The sequence below is a fragment of the Motacilla alba genome, chromosome Z, assembly GCF_015832195.1.
Source record: "Motacilla alba alba isolate MOTALB_02 chromosome Z, Motacilla_alba_V1.0_pri, whole genome shotgun sequence".
Lineage (NCBI taxonomy): Eukaryota > Metazoa > Chordata > Aves > Passeriformes > Motacillidae > Motacilla > Motacilla alba.
This window is the reverse complement of record NC_052046.1, coordinates 53214135-53231616: the sequence shown is the minus strand read 5'-3', so window position 1 is coordinate 53231616 and position 17482 is coordinate 53214135. Positions and strand designations below refer to the sequence as shown.

Sequence of the window (17482 nt, the reverse complement as noted above, 5' to 3'; positions counted from 1 at the left end):
AGATTTTTTGAGGGAAGCTGCACAACATGCAGGCACTTGTTGGCTTATAGAAGGCAGGGATCCTCCTCTTCTACAAGGTAAGTATTTCACACAAAATATTAGAAGAATATTAGAAAATATTAGATTATTAGACTATTAGAAAATATTAGAAACCCATTTCATTCAAGATGAATCACAGAATCACAGAAATGGTCTGGTTGGATACAGTGGGTGATCTCCAGCTTCACAGCTTTATCAGGAACATATTAGAATACATTGCACAGGATTGTACCTGTATGTTTCTTACGTGTCTCCAGCGAGGGAGACTACACAACCTCTCTGGGACACGAGTTCTAGTGCAGGGTCGCTTCCATAGTTAAGTTCTTTGTCGTATTCAGGTGGAACTTCCTGTACATCAGTTTCTGTCCGTTGCCTCTTGTCATTTCATATGAAATACGAAGGATCTCCTAAAATGCACTGTAACTGTGTGTCGCTGCTTTTTAAGTCCTCACGCATTCACCCAGACTGCTTTTGGAACAAGCATCCCAGCGCTGCTGCAGCACCCGCAGGATGCACAGGCAAAAGGGAAAAGCACAGGCAGGAAGTTACAGCGGGACGTGCATTCACCGTGTGTGTGTGTGTTTGTGTTTCTATGTGTCAGTGTCTGTGTGTCTGTCTGCCTGTCTGCCCCCCGCACGCCTACCCAGCGTGGGCTCGGTGCGCTGCCCGCGCGGGGCGCGCCCCTGTGGGGACGCCGCGGAGCGCCGCGGGCCGGCGCCCCCGTCTCCTCCCCTCACGCCGCCTCCCCTCACACCGCCCCACCGCGGCAGCGCTGCCAATGGGCGGCCGGGACGGGCGTGGAAAGCGCCGGGCCCCGGCGGCCGTGGGTTTATAGCAGAGGGGTTGGCGGCGCGGGCGCAGCAGACCGAGCAGGAGTGGCAGCATGGCAGCGATGGAGGGCGGGCGGCAGGTCGCGAACTTCGGCGCCGGGCCGGCGAAGCTGCCGCGCTCCGTGAGTAGGGGCCGGGACTGGGGCACCGCGGGGCTGGGTGTCCTCGTCCCCCCGGCTCCCCGCGGGGCTCCGGCTGCAAAGCGACGGATAGGGAAACTAATCAATCGCAATTACATGAGTTTACCCGCACAGCGCCGAAACCTCTTGTCTTCCCCCCTTCTCCAAAGAACTGTCCTGATAAGCTCGGATTTTTGCAAACGACCTTGAGTGTGGTTCTTCGAATACTCTCTAGGATTTTGGGTTTTGGTTTTTTTTAGTGCTGGATGATACGGCACCAGCACCTATATCGTTAGTTTTGTGATGGGAAGGAAGCAGGACCTAAGCGCACAAAGATAGCTCTGTGGAGTGTGAGATTTGTCAGTTTAAATGCCATGGTAATTCCCTGAGACACCTTTTTATTAGAAGTTATAATGAATGTGGTGTACACTCAACCCTCTGGAAAGTTGCATCAGCAGCCATGGATTATCCAGTTACATATGGAGAGGGGTGGTTTCTGCCGAGCTGTACGTACCTGACTTTCAGTTTAAGAGTTATCTATCGTGGAATTTTTGTTTTGTTGTTAGTATCCTTCATAGTATTCTTCATTATTTTATGTGTTACTTCCTAAAAAAAATTCTTCAGATAAACAGATTTGCTGCAGAGCAACTTTCTTGTTTTTATGTGTTTGTGTTTCTTTCCCCTCCCATCTCTTTTCTCGAGGAAACGTCCTTTGTGGATAAGGTTGCAAAAAAATTTGTTGCAAAGAAATTTGTTGTTCTATGTCGAGCTCTAGATTCCAAAGGGACTCTCATATGCACTGCCTCCATACCCAGCTCTCTGACAGAGATGGTTAAAAACTGGGTTTAAGTTTTGATGAGTGCAGGTGGGCACAGCTGAACTCCCCATTATTAATCTGTTTGCCCTCTTGAAAATGCAGTGCTCTTTCGTGGACTGCTGTATCACCTGGATGATTTGTTTCTCTTGATTGTGGGCTGATGCTGCCCATGAAGCACGCAGACTCGGTAAAGAAAAAGATGGAGCAATTCATAGATTATAATGTGTGTCATAGATGTCTGTTGTGAGGCATGTGCAGATTTTTAGATTAGAATGTTACTGACAGAATTGGATTTTATCAAGCAGTTTAGCAAGCACTACTCTAGCAGTCTGTGTGTTCTCCCTTACTTTTTTTGCCTCCTCCTCAGGCAGGGATAAGTTTGCTCATAAAATGTGGTGGTTAAAACTTCACAATGTTTTAGTTGACCTTTTGGTAGCCAGCTGTTACAGTTGACAGGCCATGCAGATACCCAGTCAGCAAGGTAGATTTCTTAATCCTGAAATTGCCCAGAGTGTGCAGTTTCTTGTCAGATGCTAGGGTGCATGCGTGCAGCATTTGTTTGGTTCTGCCGGGGCTCCCTCTTATCCTGCTTCCTTTAGGAGCAGCCAAGACTGTTCTGGCTCTCAGACAAGAATTTACCAAAATCAGGAGCTGCAGACCCAGTGGTTGGAATCTCATGCTAATTTGTTCATACTTAAAAGCTCGGGGGGAAGACAGGAAAAAAAAAAAGAATGGCTGAAGCACTACTTGGCTGGTGACCTGTTTTTTGTTGTTGTCTCAAAATTTTGCTTAATTTCTTTCTTAACTCTCAATAAGATAGAGGCTTGTCTTCAAAAAGTGTGGAACTTCATTTTGTGAAACCAGTCATTGTCATGTTGTTGTTAAGATATCCGATTCCCCAGGCTGATCTTTCTTGGTATGTTTTCTTCAATGCTTTGGTTGTCCTATTTGCACAAGTCAAGTGAAAGGACAGAGGATGGAGTGGTGGGAGTGGGTATTAAGGATGCTTGTTTAAAAAGAGTGTATATGCAAACATTAGATGTTCTGTAAAGGTTAAGAGTTCCATTCAACTCCTAGAAATCATTCACAAATCTGGAAATGTAGCATTTGAAATAATAACTTATAACATGGTCTCCATAACAAGCATATTATTTAAGTTTGCTAGGTTATGAAAAGCCTTAAGCTTCTAGGTACAGCAAAATTGTATTGGTAACTGTACTTCTGTTAATCTCACTTGACGAGTGTCATGTTACTGCAATATGGGGCAGCTGGCATAGGCATGATGCATCAGATACTCCAGATAGTGGAGAATTCTCTTCATTTATTTCTGGATTTTTTTCTTTTGGTAGGTATTATTGGAAGCACAGAAAGAATTGGTGGACTACAAAGGACTTGGTATAAGTGTTCTTGGTAAGACTTAAAAATCTACATTTTTCATGATTATATTGTTCAACTGAATTGTTTAATAAGACTTTCTGATCTTTTGGCTCCATTTTTAATACCTGTGTGTCTGTAAAGATGTGTACAGATACCATATAGATGTATAGCATCCTTCCCATTAAGAAGGCAGTGCTCTCCTGCTGGCTGGCTTTTCAGCCCAGTTGCACAAAAGATTTATGCATCAAGATGGGGAGCAAATTATTAGTTGCTAAAAGTAGTACGTGCAGCTGTCTCCACACAATTCAGATTAATGTTTAAATTGTACACTTACACATGGAAGACAGCCCATGGATTTAAAAGGAATTACTGTGTAATTGTCCTTAATGTTTAATTAGCTTTACTGTGGGAAGAAGCCTCGCTAAAGGTAAAAGAACAAAACCTGTGCTTTTCCTGTACTTTATTATATACTTCTTACAGCATTAGCAGCAGAGAAGGTTCTTAGCATGAGGAAGAATGAAATCTTTCTAGTGACTATTTTCTTACCCACAAATGTGGTTGTAATAAGGTCATATGGGTGCCAAGTGTCAATGAACAGGATTTGCCTGTATCTGCACAAGACTGCAGGTATAAGTCTTCTGTGGGTATTTAGGAGTATTTATGCACCTAAAGAGGAGTAGGAACTGGGAATGACAACCTTCAGGCATTTTGGGTCTGTAGTGTGAAAGGTGTAAAGCTTAACACAATTTTAAAATCAAATTCATATATTACCGTCTTGTTTCATGTTATTTCTTCTCTCTATTCACCAAAGAAATGAGCCATCGGTCTTCAGATTTCACAAAAATCCTAAATACAACTGAAAATCTCATGCGTGAATTGCTGTAAGTGAATTACTTGCCACTTATTTTTATGTTATTGCGTGTGCTAGTTGCATCAGTGATGTCTAATGTGGAGACCTTTTTTTGAGAGCATCTCTTTGGTGGTGTTTTTCATGCGTGGTTACTGTGTATTGTAGGGTAATAACTTTGAGGAGGACACCAATCTTCTTATATGTAAATTTGATGCTTGTATTTTTGAATGTGACAATGGATTCTTATTAGGTTAAGATGTTTTTACATGTCTAGCTGAGTTTATTTTGAAATTTTGATTTTTGTCACCTTCATGGAATTAATGAAGGACATGATCTAAAAGAAATAAGTGCAAACAATAATAATCAGTTCTTTAGTGGTATGAATGTGATCTGCATGTTGTCCATAAGTCCTGTTTTATTAACAAAAGCTCTGTGGATCAATGTTAGAATCACTGAGCAAGAGCCCTTTTCTTATTCGTAGAATGACACATTTTAAAAAAAATTGAAATAAATGTATAATGGATTAGGATTACTGTTGTCATAGTAGTTAATAATGTCGTCCATTTAACACAAAAAGAGTTGACCCTCAGTCCAGCCGGCATCATTGACAAAGGGATTTTAATGAATAATTTGAATATGTAATTTTTGTGATTGTATGAGCAACTCTTTATTGCACTTGCTCTGCATGTATACTTTACTGTACTGTTGCACTTTCAAATTGAAGGGTCTCAGAGCTGAGCGCTACTGTAAGCACTTTGGTGACTTCATGACAGAGAAGTCATGAAGCTACCAATAGATAAAATTAAAAGTCAGCATTTATTGTGATGGAATATCTCTCAAGTCTGTGTGTACAGCTACTCAGGAGTGAGTTTGTTTCATGCAGTGCCAGGGTCGGGGAAAGGAAGGTTTTTTTCAGCGAATTTTTATCACTAAAATTCATAGCATTTACTCTTAAATATTTGACCAGTAATATTTGACTCAAGACCAGTGCTGAGGTAAGTTAGTGGGATTGATCTAACGTCTAGGCAAAGAGCCTTCTAAAACGGCAGCGTTTTTCCACAGTCACGGTTAAATGCATAATATCAAGTTGTATGCATCCTGTGTCACCTGGGAATAACATAAATGGTTATTTCTTTTGTGCAGAAATATACCAGACAACTACAAAGTTATTTTCCTTCAAGGAGGTGGATCTGCTCAGTTCAGTGCAGTCCCACTTAACCTTATTGGTTTAAAGGAGGGAAGACAGGCAGATTATGTGGTTACTGGAGGCTGGTCGGCAAAAGCAGCTAAAGAAGCAGAGAAGTATGCCAAAGTAAATATTGTTCATCCCAAGCTGGGAGCCTATACAAGTAAGTTGATGATTGCCTCTGTCCATGTGAATGCTTGGCATTTTGACTTGCTCTAAAAGCGGATCCAATGTAGCTATTGGGCTGCTGAATGTTAACTAGAGTTGACTGCCCAGCACTCGAAAGAATGTCTGCCATGCTTCTCCGTGTTCAACACTGGGAGATTTATTAAATGGCTTAACAGTTTCCACCAAAAAAAAAAAAGGTGAAATGAGGCTGAGCAGATGCCAGAAAATAAGTGGCAAGACAAAAGTATCTAAGTAGGGAAATTGTCTGGGCTCTCTCAGGGTTTTTTTTTAAATATGTTACCGAGTTCTTCACAGCTATTCACAGGGATATTGTGAGATATTTCAATTTCATCTACACTCAGTTATAAGATTGCTCTAAAATTCAGAAGCAGGTCTGAAATTTTAACTTTGTTGACCCAGTATATGAGAGACCTGAATTCTGTTACCCGCTTTTAAGGATTCCTAAATTATTATCTTTCCCACCAATGTGTCACTGAATATATATAATTCTTGGAGCAGGAATATGTGAGATCTAGTTTCTGTTCCTGCTACTTTTGCTCACTTTTCTTCCCTCTGGTCCAAATTACAGCACTTGAACTAAAAAAAGTGGCAACAAGACAAAGAATATCCCTGTATAAGTTAGTGTATTAACTGGAAATTAGGGCACTATCTTGGAAAGTAAATTTATATTCTGTGAGGCTCAGGAAGGAATTGAACCTACAACTTTCCAGTCTGGGGGAGTGTAATTCATCATTTCGTAGCTGTAGATAAGAGGAGGGGCAGTAAGTAATGATGGAGGCAGTGGTACCATCTCCCACCCTTCCCTCCACCTCCGATCAGGTTCTGGAGGAGAAAAGAAAAGGAGAGAAACTATTTGTTCTATGCCAAACCTGTTCTGTGCTGTCAGGACATGCCTGTATATTGCCTGTTGACAGAAGAGATCTTAGTTTTGTAAATCAGTTGCAAAGCTTAAAATGGGAGAAAGGTGGGTGACCTTGTGTTTGTTCAGCTTGGGCAAGACTTAAATGCTTCTGGGATTGCACAGAAGCAGAGTTTTAGAAAACTTTGCCAGTGAGAACATTTGGATGTTTCAGTGGTTCCAAAGGCAGCAGGAATATTCTTGGATTCAGTGTCTGAATTCCTCTGAAATGCTGTTTTGAACCCCTCAGACAGAAGTTTGTAGTCTGGAATTGCAAATGGGAGGAAAATTATTTGAAGAATAAGGGGTGAAAATCAAAAAGTTTTGCAAACTTAATGATGGCTCACCGGAGAATTTTGGGAATGCACTGGTATATTGGCTTTGCAGATACATTATCTTCCTGGTAACGACATGATTAATAGTCTATATGGCAAAATTGTTCTTGGTTTGCACTTAAGTTTCATGTTCAAGTAAAACTGCATGCCAAGAAAGTAACTTGTCTCCAGTGACCTCTGGGTTTCTTTTTTGGCTCTTAGGCATTCCTGACCCAAGCACTTGGAATCTTAATCCGGATGCATCTTATGTGTATTATTGTGCTAATGAAACTGTTCATGGTGTGGAGTTTGACTTTGTACCTGATGTCAAAGGAGCTGTCCTGGTTTGTGATATGTCGTCAAACTTTCTGTCCAAACCTGTGGATGTTTCCAAGGTAAAAAATTGGACACAGTAACTGCACAAAGCATTTTCAAAATTTAATGCATGTAATGAAGCACTTTGAAATGTCTGAATGGCTAGAGATGCTGAGCGGTGAAATTAAGGAAGTCGTGTTTTGTTAATTGAATATCTGATGATAGATAGAAGTGTTGAAATTTCAGGTTTGAGATTTCAATGTCTGTTTTCCTTTTTCTCGTAAAAACATACTGAACTGTGTTGAGATTGTTCATGTTAATAGACGCCCAAGATTATTTTGCTACTGTGTGATCTTCTCTGATGAAGAAAATACCTGCTAAAAGAAAATAACAGCTAAAATAAATGTCTTCTAAATAATATTTAGTCTGTAGATAGTGTATGGCTGCAGCAGGGTACTGGTAATAAATTTTTTAATCCTGCCTCTGTCATGAAAAATCTGTAACCTCTTTTAAGCTCCTAAAGCTTCCTCTGCCTCATGATTATGGTGTCTGTTTCACAGATAGTACAGGGGCAGAACATAGGCAGTTACTATTTTTGTAGAGTATACTATGAGTAGAAGTGTTACTGACTAGTGAAATAGCATGTTTCACCTTTCTTACCTGTGTGTAGCAAAATGGAGTAGTTGTTAATGCATTAAACTTGGCCTTCCCTCATCTGCCTCTTTGTACAGGTGGATTTTATGATGATTGTTCTGAAATACCAGATGGGTTGAAAATACTGTGAACTGTGTAGGAATTCGTTTTTAGTAAATTTGCTTGGAGTAGTGTGAAATTGCAACAGGCTGCCTTGAGAATTATTTGCAGCTATTAAATAAACATTTAGCAAACTGTTGTGAAATTTGTTGTGATTATCTTCTTCAGCTGAGTAGCCATAAGTGCACTTTCAAATCAGAACTTCTGCTAACTATTCTTTTAACCTACAACTTGCTGATTTTCAACACATTCTCTGTTCTGTTCAGCTGAGTAGTATGCCTGGGGTATTACTTAGTAATAAGATCTACAAGTGAATGCATGTACCAAGTTCTTTTCTTCTTCCTTTTAAAGTTTGGTGTGATTTTCGCTGGTGCTCAGAAGAATGTTGGCTGTGCTGGAGTTACTGTTGTAATAGTACGTGAGGACTTGCTGGGATTTGCACTGAAGGAATGCCCTGTTGTTCTGGATTACAAAACACAGGCAGCAAATAGCTCATTGTATAACACTCCACCATGCTACAGGTAACTCACCCTGCTCTGTGATATCCCTTACTCAGAAAGCTGCCGCGCTGCCATCTGCTGCTCTTATCTAGAAAAGCTTCCAAAGTTGCGTGTTTGCCCTCAAGCCACTGATACCTTGGAGTGTTTCACGTGATTCCTGTGAGAAAATGGGAAGTGTCCAGCCGTGTGACTAGTAGGCTTTGCGTTGCCTGGTGCGACTGAGCCACAGAGGATGTAACCCTTTTTAAAGTAAATATGACATGTCATAGTTCCATTGTAGAAGTTTCAGGATGCAGTTCTGGTTTACATGAGCACAGCTCTAGTCAATTCAGTGGTGATGCATCTCCTATTGCAAGGAGGTAATTTGGCACTTAGACTTGCTTCTTGATCCTAAATACAATTTGATTTAATTTCTTCTTGACGTTGTTCTCAGCATTTGAACCTCCAGATCCCCACTGGCTTTCTTTACTGGCAAATGGTTAATAATATGGTGATTAAAGTTTTAAATAATATATTACAAGAATATGTATTATTTTAATATTTTAAAATGTTTATTGTTCTTTCTACATCTTTCACTATTGTTGGTTTTGAAATGAAACTGTAGAAGAATTTTTTAAAAGGCATTTTAGTAGTTGCTTTGCTTTTACTCTCTTGTAGAGTTTTGCATAATTCTTTGACTGCCATCTCAGTGTTTGGTTTGGCATCCAAAGATAAAATTGATCTAGCTTTATAAACATTGCTAGCAATCAAAATTATGAAATTGCCATGTACCTGATGATTTGATTATGCAAGAAGCAGATCAGACTACAGCTTGCTTTTTTAAAATTGCTATCTTGTAGCTTCTGATAACTAGTGAAACGGTGCTTTGCTACTAGTATGTATAGCTGTTGAACTAGCAGTATCTACCTGTGCTTATCCTGAAGAATTCTTATACCAGCATCCTCTGAAATGATTGTTTAAAAAAAGATCTTCAAGCTAGTTATCATTTTTTTTCCCAGAAGCTTTTAAAATTACTTTGAAAATAGATTTCCTTTTCAGGATAATTTTATAATGAAATTTTATACTGATATTTAGTCTAAGCTCTTATAGCTTGTTTGCATGTTCCAGAATTGCAAAGTTAGGTTGCCTAATGATCTCCAGCACACATTAAATGTATAGTACAGGCCCAAAGTTCAGTGATTCCTGTATATAAACCCTATGACTTAATTCCATCATTACAATCAATATCACTACAAATTTTACTCAATTTAAGTATTTCTGAATCTGCTGATTGTCACTGCAGTGTGCTATTGCCATGACATAGGAGCAGCTATCTTTATCAGGAGAACAGAAAATCTTGTAAAATTTGTTTATGCCAGATTTTACAGTGCAGAACTTGTTCCCCCAAATTGTGTGCATACTGTACAGTACGTAGTGCTGTAATTATGCATTCTTACTGGCAGCCTGTCTGCCCTGTTGGCTGGGTACACCCAGTAAGAATTAGCTATTCAATGTTTCCAGATTTTGGTCTGCTCAATGTAGCTTTGTAACATAGGCAGGATGTATGTCTTTTCCAGTACTTGATGAAACCTCTGTTTCATGATCGATTATGTGCCTGACTGCCAAGTCACACATACTGGTTTTGGACACTGTATAATTGAATGTGCCAGGTTTTAAATCCAGCCATTCATGTTTTCCAAGTACAAAGCTATTTCCATTTGAAAAACTGAAGTTTACTTAATCTCAGTACTTGGACACAGTGTTGTTTTGAAAAGCAAAACAAATCAAATTCTGCAGTCTTATATTAGCCATTGCAAAGAACTTCTGGAAAGAAAGTGCAGCTTTAGCTGTTACTCAGTATCTGACAGTAGCCTTAACAGAGTAGTGGGTGGTTAAGGGAACTGAAAATAAAGTTGAACCATGAGTTTCTCCTTTCTCATCACTGTCTTGCTGGCTTTCACTTCATGCTACGGACTCACATTGGAGTACGCTCCAGAATCCAGAATGTAACAGACTGAAATGTTGGCAGGATGCACATCTGTTTGGCTTAGCCCTAACTGCCTGTTCCAGTTTAAGGAACTGGCAAAGCTTCTTAGTTCTCTTTTTCTGTGCTCTTTTCCTTGCACTTGTTAATGTTTTGCTGGCAAACAGGCAGGAAATATTAACTGAATTTGCAAAAACTATTTCAGCAAAATGTTAAATTAAATTAAGGTTATGGTAATGGCTTTAACCTTATGGCACTACATAGTTGACTCTTTGACCCTAATCTGTTTAGCTAAAATTAACAATGAATTTGCTATAAAAATCTCATTTGCAAGCTCTGAAATGCATTTTGAACTTAAAATTGTTCCAGAAACATTATTTTGATTGATGTAAAAGAGAGATAAAAGGTTTCAGCTGTCTGGGATTTTGTGAATGACTCTAAGGCTGACTTCTAAGAGTTCACTTGTCCCAAAAAGTTTTGCTCAAGGAAGTGAGGGCAAGATGTGAATGTGGCTCTGAATATTTGCCAAGGGCATAGTCTATACTTCACTTAAATCCTTTACACTGGAGTAGTTGATAGTGTGCTGTCATAAATGTGGCAAGATTGTGCTCTCAGAGCAGTAGGTACTTCCTATAAATGGCAGCCTGTAACCTTGGTTATTCTGCAGCCTTTTGGAAGTGTTCAAGGATTTAGTACTGGCATCCCTTTAGAAATAAAAAGCAGTGAAATTTTAAACAGCCTCCTGCTAGATATGTGTTAGGGAAACTTGTAGGGTAATGTTCTCTGAGCACTCCCTTGGAATCAATAATGAAGGGATTCATAAGAATGAACTTGTTGGATATAGGCCATAAAAACTTGTGAGCAGGTTTTTATGTAAATTGTTGTAGTCGTGGGAAATGTCTGAACTTGAACAAGCTGAGTTTTGTAGCAAAAGCACAAAGGCAAAAGGCGTCAGGGATTTTTTTATGTTGCACTTTGTGATTAGCATTGAAATTCTTGATCTCAAGCCATGTGATGCCAGTAGGCTTCCAGATCTCTACTAAGAACTTGACTGGTAACAGTCAAGTGATATACATCATAATTTGTTTCACCAAACTTCACTGTTCATGTGAGCAAAGGGTCTTTGTAAACAGCAACGGGATTAGAATTTTATTTTTAACATTTCTAAAAATATGGTTACATTTCTGGCATAATAATGTACGTGTATTTGAGATTTACTCCTGTATTTTTGCTAGAGTAGCTGCACAGGGCAAATGCTATTAACGTTTTTGCTAAATCTGGCTCCTTCTAGGCAGTTGTGTAGTCCGTCTAGGCAGGACCTGACAGGCAGTTGTGTAGGCAGTAATTGGCAGTGCGTGCAGCATGTCTGGGGATGTCTTTGGGAGCCCTGCTGGGCTGCAGGAAGCCTGCAGGACATGTCCTTCTGTGGTACAAAGGATTAAAATTGGTCCAACAGATATATGTGACATTTGAATTTCAGGATATTTCATCCTGTGTCCAGAAAACATTGTCTGTTTAGAGTTGTCATAACTTGTAAAATAGTCTAGGTTTTCATTTGTTAATCTTAACTGTCCTTAAATCAAACATGGCATTTTGGTACTGAAACATTTTGTGAACTATTAGACAAGACTTATTTTTTTCCTGTTTGAATAATTTCACTGAAAAATGTTCTTTCCTTTTGTAGTATTTATATCATGGGATTGGTACTGGAATGGATAAAGAATAATGGTGGAGCTGCAGCTATGGATAAACTCAGTTTAATCAAGTCACGGATGATTTATGATATTATAGACAAATCTAATGGATTTTATGCGTAAGTTGCTATGCTTTTCCCTTTTGCTTCAATATTTGCTACATAACCAAACATTCATAACTTTTGAGAGTTTAATTGTATTTTTGAAGTCACCTTTTTTGAGGACTGCTAGAGATAATAATATTTGTGCAAACCATTTGCTTGCTAACTGTCCAAGGATAAGTCTCATTCCAGTAGGAAGTTATTTTCACTTACCGTGGATTAGTAGTGAACCCTACTAAAAACATATTCTAAACTTAATAAAACAGGAGCGTAGGAGAAGAGTATACAAAGAACAGATATGCAGATTCTGGTTGGTATGCTTACAGAATGTCTTGGTGACACATAGGCCAAGACACAGAAAATTGCCTGTAAGAAATTGCAGACACTCCTTTGCATTGTACTTTGCCTGCCACTTTCCAGGAGTCTGCTTTTTCTCTGTCAAGCAGAGCATTTTTATTAGCTAATTATGCTAAATTCTGAAACATTTCCTGAAGTAAAATAGAAAGATCAGACCTCAAAATGGAATACATTTTCTTTATGTACTTTATGCACAGTTGATTTTCTTCAGTTATTTTTGCTGGCTTTCCAAAGCAGATTTAACCCTCTTGACTTTTACACAGAGTTGCAAAGGTATTTTTGACCTCATGGGACCTATGCATAGTTAAAAGTTGATACTGTAATAATTTTAATATTTGCCAAGCTCAGACTACTAACTGACCATGAAACTGCAAAATATTTTCTTTCACCTTCAGTGTAAAAGCAACAGTGTGGGGACCTAATTTACTTTCAAGTCCAAGTTAGGACAGAGCAAATTAAATTTGGATTTTAAATGAAAGCTGTCTGCAGTTATAATTGTCAGGGATAAAGTTTCATCATAATATTTAATACATTCTTCTTACCATTTAGTTAATGAAAACAGCTTTGCCTTTAGCATCACCATGATCAGGATTGTGATCCTACTCCAGGGAAATCCTGGGGGTTTTCATAAATGTCAGAAAGCAAATGAAGCCTTGAAAAAAACATTTTGTGACAAACAGAAATCTATATCTGGCAGGTTGGTCTGTAAGGCAATGAGTGGGAAATGCAATGCAAATTGGATGGTAAATAGTCAGTTGGGAAAGCAGAGCAAGCTTCACTAACTGAGCTGTATGCAGCTTCCTAAGCAATACAGTTAAGACTGTGAATTTTTAAATTGTATCTATAACTTAAAGGAAGACTTAATTTGAAGCTGCCTTCCCAGCTGTAATGTGGCACTTAATCTGTGGCACACTTCCCTGAGTAAGCCATGTGACAAGCCATTTAGCAAACGGAGCCTTTCTTCCATGAAGTGCTCTGTGCCATTTGTAGTTTGTTTTTCAACGTCTGTGCACTGAGTTACATCAGATTGCCTAGTAGCAACTGGGTATTCTAAAACTAGAGCATGACTGCAGTAATTCATGTATGGGAGTGCTTAGAAACATAGGCCTTTTTGAACATTATTTTCCTCGTTGAACCTGAAGTAGAAGATTTGCACAGGTGGGTGTTTGATGGATCTTTTTTTCTTTTACTCATGGAGACATCTGGAAAAAGGAACAAGAGAGGAACGAAAAAGAATGATACTCATTCTTTTCCAAATAGCATAATAATAGGTATGAAATCCACATGCAGTTTATGAAAACTCATTTATATTGAATGCCTGCAAGAATCTACATCACAGCCTTAGAAAAAAAATAAATCTGAAGGTTTCAGATCTCCTTTATAATTAGAAACACTAAAAAAGATACTTAAATCTTCTCTTCCTTACCTCGTAATTTCTTAGCTTCACAAAATAGTTGAAGAGAAATTACACATATCTTGAGTTTTCCACTTCAGATTAAATGGGATTTTAAGAAATTAAGGAGTTGTGATGCATTTCATGTAATGTTGTGGCCATATATGCAGTGTAAGATTTGTTCTAGAGATTACTCAGAATCATGAAGTAGACAAGAGGTATGTTAATTTAGAAGATGGGCTGAAATCACTAACATAAGTTTCTGATGTCTATGAAAATTTATTTATGCTGTGTTCTTATACTTCCTATAGTTCTATTTAGCTGAGTGTAATTCTGGTAGCACTTTTGACTAGTTGAGAAGTCAATCTTTGAAGAGAAAGAAAAGAAACTGCTTTAGACTTTGTCAAAATTCCCTGTAAGTAGTTCACCCATGCTAACTTTTTTCTTTTTTTCTCTTTTTCTTTTTTTTTTTTAAATTTAATTTGGTCTTTATGCAAGCCTCGTGTCCGTTTCTCTGGCACAATTCTGAGTGTGTCAGGAAGGGTTAATAAGCTTTCCACTTTACTTCCATTATTATACTTGGTTAAAAAAGGAACGTTGCTCTCTTTCACAGAAAGTAATGACAAGTTTGATTATGAAGGATTGATTTTGGTTCTAAACTGGTGTGATTATTCATTTCTCAAACTGCATATAGCTGAAATAAAAATTTTGCACAAAGCGGGTTAAGCATTACATTCTGCAACCTTTCTAGGTGTCCAGTGGAGAGAAAGAACCGAAGCAGAATGAATGTACCTTTCCGCATTGGCAGTGTCAAGGGCGATGAAGCCCTGGAAAAGAAATTCCTTGAGAAGGCTGTGGAACTTAACATGATATCTCTGAAAGGACATCGGTAAGTATTAGTCAAGTGAATCTCTGTACTGTGCAGAATAAACTGTTACTACAGTGGTACAGCATCAGGCGTTGTGCATTGACTTACCAGCCTTTATCACACATAAACTGTTCCTCATACTGGTTTGGCAACACTTGAGAATAGCAGTCTAGAGATTGTAATCAGAGATTGCTGGTGGCTCAGCTACTGCTTAGGTGAAGTGGGGGACTTCAGAGAGCTTTATCCTTAATTCTGCTCTCTTCTGCAAATCTGTCTCTGTGCAGATGCCAAAGATATCTTTTGAGGTCAGATTGTATCAGTGTATAAAATCTCTCAGATGGCTTGTGTGCCTGGTTTCAAGAGTTCTTTCCTATGTTCCGTAGTATTTGTAGGATTAGTTTTTTGATGTCATTGGGCTACAGCTTTGGAGCTGTAAATAACTAATAAATACTAAGCTTTTCTAGACTGCAAGGCTGCCTTGAAGAATTAAATATTGCTTCCCATGCACATAAATGTGAATTTTATAATTTTAGAGTAGGAATAGATTTGAATGTCTGTGACTGCTACTAATGTATTTTTTTAGAATATACAAAACTTTTCTGAGTATTTTTTTTCTCTCCTCTTTTCAATTCAGGTCTGTGGGAGGAATCCGTGCCTCTTTATATAATGCGGTGACTGTAGAAGATGTTCAGAAGCTTGCAACATTCATGAGAAGCTTCATGCAGATGCATCAGTCATAAATGCCCATGGGTTAGAGCCATGCTGCACATCTATAAAATAAAAGCTAAAGGGTTTTAACATGACTGTGATACTGCACAGCTGTAGCGCACAAGTTTTATTTTCCTTTAGTTCCTGTAGCAATATTAATTAACTGAATGGAACAGAGGCCCAGTCTTGCAGTGATGTGGCAACTTTGATTGAGGTGAGGATCCCCAGACTGATCATGATTGATTACAAAATTTGAAAATGTGTGGTTAAAACATGAATAACATTGTAAGATGCTATGGATATGAGTCTGTTTCTCACTTCTAGTTAGAAGTGACTTCAGCAATACCTTCTTTTTAGTATAATTCAGGAAGCAAAATTTGTCATAAGCTCTCTGTAATGCTTTACAAATACTCCCTGACTGCATAATGAAGGTAAACTGACACAGTCTCTAGGGACATCTAGTTGATTTGTGGGGTATATTCTAACAGTGTAGTATTTAGGAGTTCACACCAGTGTTCCTAACTTGAGAATCTGGCCTTCAGACTACTGCTGCAGTGCTAGAAGTACTGTCATAATCATTGCAAGTAATTGTGGTTAAAGTCTGCAAGGCTGGGCCTTTCTTCCTATTAACATTTATTAGTTTAAAGCTAAGATTCATGAGTCTGATTAAATCAATTTCTAAGATTTTTTTTTTATTTCTCTATGCATTTTGTATATTAAACTCTTAGGTTATTAATGTTACATTCTTATTTTGGAGCATGCATATTTGCTGCTGCAAAAAATTTGCTTTTTATTTGTTAACCTAGTGCCAGACTAGATTGTTGTCTGATGAGCCTGTGACTTTCTCTGCACTGACTTTGAGCCCAAAGTGCAGCAGACTTCTTTGTCTGGTGTTTCCTAAGTGTTTTCTCTCTCTACTTGCTCCAGTATTTGTTCTACCTTTTCATTCTTTCAGTTGTGTAGCCTTTTATATGTGGAACTTTGTCCAGCTGGAGTAAATAAGTCTTCTCTGCCTTTTCCTGATACTGCAGTGTAGTAGTTTTTGGTCCCACTTTCTCACTTGGTCCTTCTAGCTTATTGCACACTTTGATACTCTGGGCTAGAGAGGTCACTGTCGTTATGCCAAGATTTTCGGAGGGTCTCCTGTTGTAGAACCCTTGAGTTACTTTTTTTCTCAGCTTGTGACTTTAATGCCAATGTCCATACATTGACCTTAATCTCCTATTTTAACTTGTGTAGAAGCTGTCTGCTGCTGTCAGAGTGTTTAGCATTGCTACAACTGGTTTCAGACTAAACTCTCTGGCACACAATGGGGATTTTTTTTTTAATTTTTGTGTAACGTCAGTACAGTTGTAACAATTTATTAATGATAATGATGTACTATCCCTTTGTTGATGGAACCTCAGAGCAAGTCAATGGAATGTGCTAGGGGTTGAGTTACATTCCTATCTGAAAAGTCATCATTTTAAGACTACTCTTTGGAGATTTCTATCAACTTAGTGTTACTCAAAGTAAGTAAATTATGTGAAAAAAATAAAATCTAATCATGTCATGATGTGAAGTACCACCGTGTTTGAGCCTTTTTGATTTTTGTCATTTTCAGGATGAAAATCAAGACTAATGTGTGTTAGAATTTTAGATTCTGGTGTACTCCTTTTCCCTAAAAAGCAAACTTCCCTCATGTATGTTTTATTTCTTTGCAAGAAGAGTATTTCCAGTAGAAGCCATGGAAGCAAAAGTATTATTATGAATGCTTAGAGAACCCTTTTTCCCCTGCCAGTTACAAATATATAATTTGGATTCCATATTAAGCTTTTTAACTTCATAAATGTCTTTTTCTGAGTTGTATGTACTTGCTTTCAGCTGTAGCTCTGGCTTATCTCTTTCCAAAAAACAACCAACCTTTCCATTTTATAGTAGTCTTGCATTCCTCTTAGCAAGCATGCTTTTATGTGTGTTTACAAAAAAAACTGATTTGTGCAGCTGATTAGTGAGTCTGACAAGGAACCTCTTGCTGCCTCTGAATTGTGCCTAGCATCTTGTCAACTTTTTTTAACCCAGTAAGGAAAAAATCATGTAGAAATAAAATACAGAGTGAAGACTGCATTAAGCAGACAAGGGTAGACTGAATATCAAGTGAGGGGCATACAGGAATATTGGGAATACAGAAGCATGTCCTGAATGAATTATTTACTTGAGGTTTGTTTCAGA

The 17482-nt window shown here is 38.5% G+C and overlaps 1 protein-coding gene across 1 annotated transcript; it reads left to right on the top strand.

Moving 5' to 3' along the window:
* The first annotated feature begins 839 nt into the window (after nt 1-839).
* On the top strand, nt 840-16835 carry PSAT1 (phosphoserine aminotransferase 1). The gene is made up of 9 exons (XM_038125030.1): nt 840-991; nt 3155-3215; nt 3994-4063; nt 5176-5381; nt 6842-7014; nt 8039-8208; nt 11835-11963; nt 14447-14584; nt 15198-16835. The coding sequence occupies exons 1-9, from the start codon at nt 923-925 to the stop codon at nt 15301-15303; spliced, it is 1122 nt and encodes a 373-aa protein (XP_037980958.1). The 5' UTR covers nt 840-922; the 3' UTR covers nt 15304-16835.
* The last annotated feature ends 647 nt before the right edge of the window (nt 16836-17482 follow it).

Bases quoted from the DNA above. Each gene is read 5' to 3' on its own strand.
- PSAT1 (XM_038125030.1), top strand. From the start codon at position 923: ATGGCAGCGATGGAGGGCGGGCGGCAGGTCGCGAACTTCGGCGCCGGG. The intron at 7,015-8,038 runs GTAAAAAATTGG...TTCCTTTTAAAG, and splicing joins AACCTGTGGATGTTTCCAAG to TTTGGTGTGATTTTCGCTGG. The intron at 8,209-11,834 runs GTAACTCACCCT...TTCCTTTTGTAG, and splicing joins AACACTCCACCATGCTACAG to TATTTATATCATGGGATTGG.